Genomic DNA, 2,500 nt, shown 5'->3' with positions numbered 1-2,500 from the left:
CTTGCGTGCATGGATTGTTTATGTTGTTTTACAAATGACGTACATGTCATTGGTGAGCTATTCAAAATTAGATATCAATTTCACAATTCACAACAATTCACAAAGGGGGCGGGGCAAGTGTCCCCTATATTTCTCCCGGCTAAGCCACCGATACAGAGCACATATTTCTGATAGATTCAAACAAAACTAAAACATTATGCTGTAGCATTTCAACACAGTAACGATTTATTTTTTACTGGATTATAGAAAAGGGCATTAGAAATGTGGCACTCATGCGTTCAAGTGTACAAACAAACACACCTACATTCACTTATAAAACTAAACATTTGTAAATGCACACATGTAGACACACATACACAGATTCACATTCACATACGCACACACAAACATGCAGAAACACACAAAAGTAACTAAATGCTATAAGCTTAAAATACAAACTGAAACAAACATACGTCCACAAACACAGACAAAGCACAAAATCACACAATGCAATTGCATTTATAGTGTAGAAACGTTTATCCACTCTCATGCAAGGGCGTTACCTGTTGAGGATGATGGCACTCCTGCCTTGCGTAAAGCTCTCCTTGTAGAAGTTTAATACCCAGCTTAAACTTTCGGAAGTTGCTAGTTGGGACAATGAAGCTGACCCAGCGAGAGTCGGCTTTCCACTGCCATACAACAAACATACGCTACAGAAAAAATGTAATGCATACAAGCACACACACACACACACACACACACACACACACACACACACACACACACACACACACACACACACACACACACACACACACACACAGTATTGCTCACGCACATTCTATAGAAACAGAATAGTATTACCGCTCATAATGAACGAATGGAGCTACCTGGATTAGAACTAATATTTTTGCAGTGAATGCTGGTGTCTGGCAAAATATTTTTCCGGATTTAAGACATACCTCGACAAATGCCCCTCCTTCCTAGCTATAGATAACAGAGTATACAGTATATTCTGAAAGGTGTGATTTGTCGTTGAATAATAATAATGAAAATGATAATAATGATAATGGCAATGACAATAATAACAATAATAATGATAGTAGTACTGTTACTACTACTACTTATGGTAATAATAGCATTGATAATACAAACAATTGTTGGTATGGTAATTATCATTATTGATATTATTATCAATATTATCATTACCATTATCCCCATTACGTCATGGGAAGTCCTAGAAATAGCAAGATAAACGCTTAGGGGAATTGCACGATATGGTAATAAATCTACACAAATGTTATGCAGAACTTTTGAATGTTTAACATATTACAGGTTCACGGGATCTTGTTACTCCGTGAAGTCTTGGCTGTATGCAGAGAGGGAATATAATCTATTTCGAAAACATTTACCACAAAGAATGACAAGTATAACAAAGAATAGTGTAGGTTCATAATGCCACAGGGATTATCAAGGACATCTAATCTACCGATTAGTTATCTTTGCACTGAAGATCATAATATTATAAGGGATTCACGGGAATAAAGATAATGGAATTATAAGTGTGAGAGGGAGGGAGAGAGAGAGAGAGTGAGAGTGAGAGTGAGAGTGAGAGTGAGAGTGAGAGTGAGAGTGAGAGTGAGAGTGAGAGTGAGAGAGAGAGAGAGAGAGAGAGAGAGAGAGAGAGAGAGAGAGAGAGAGAGAGAGAGAGAGAGAGAGAGAGAGAGAGAGAGAGAGAGAGAGGAACGAGGTGAAGAGCGCGGGAGAGGGAGAGAGAGAGAGAGAGAGAGAGAGAGAGAGAGAGAGAGAGAGAGAGAGAGAGAGAGAGAGTGAGAGTGAGAGTGAGAGTGAGAGAGAGAGAGAGAGAGAGAGAGTGAGTGAGTGGTACGTGCATGCATGTATGTGTGTTTGGGTCAGGGGAAGGCCCACCATCCCAAGTGGTAACGCTTGGTGGACATTGGCACCACCCCTCCAGAAAGCCTTTAAGCATAGCTTTGTTCCGACTTACCAGGCAATTGGGACTGCGAGCGTCACGGGTCGATTGGTTTCTATGATATATTTACGGGGAAGATTATTGCATGACGAGGATTGTTGTAACTGACAGAGAAGTCACGTACACGCGCAAATGCAAATATATACACGTATATATATATATTATATACATAGATATGTATACATAAATTATATATACACATGTATATATACCTATCTATATAGGTATATATATATATATATATATATAGCTATATCTATATCTATATACATTTGTATATATATGTACATATGATATAATATATATATATATATATATATATATATATATATACATATATATATACACATACATATACATATATATGTATATATTCACACACACACACACAGGTATATGTATGTATATATGTATATATGTATATACACACACACTCACACACACACACCACACACTCATATATTATATATATATATATATATATATATATATTACACACACACACACATATATATATTATAAATATAA

General features: G+C 36.6%; 1 protein-coding gene across 1 annotated transcript in view; it reads right to left on the bottom strand.

Moving 5' to 3' along the window:
- LOC147470442 (uncharacterized) overlaps window positions 1-2,500 on the bottom strand; it is a 15,090-nt gene that overhangs the window by 4,715 nt on the left and 7,875 nt on the right. The window contains exons 5-6 of the mRNA XM_086544272.1: window positions 1,204-1,216; window positions 543-668 (exon numbers count right to left, since the gene is read on the bottom strand). Coding sequence (XP_086400398.1) covers window positions 543-668; window positions 1,204-1,216 — 139 coding nt within the window. The remainder of the gene's footprint in view (window positions 1-542; window positions 669-1,203; window positions 1,217-2,500) is intronic.

The sequence above is a fragment of the Penaeus japonicus genome, unplaced genomic scaffold, assembly GCF_977035675.1.
Source record: "Penaeus japonicus unplaced genomic scaffold, GWHDUDI00000001_assembly GWHDUDI00000015, whole genome shotgun sequence".
Taxonomy (NCBI): domain Eukaryota; kingdom Metazoa; phylum Arthropoda; class Malacostraca; order Decapoda; family Penaeidae; genus Penaeus; species Penaeus japonicus.
The sequence above is the reverse complement of the archived record's forward strand: the minus strand, read 5'-3'. Positions and strand labels throughout refer to the sequence as shown.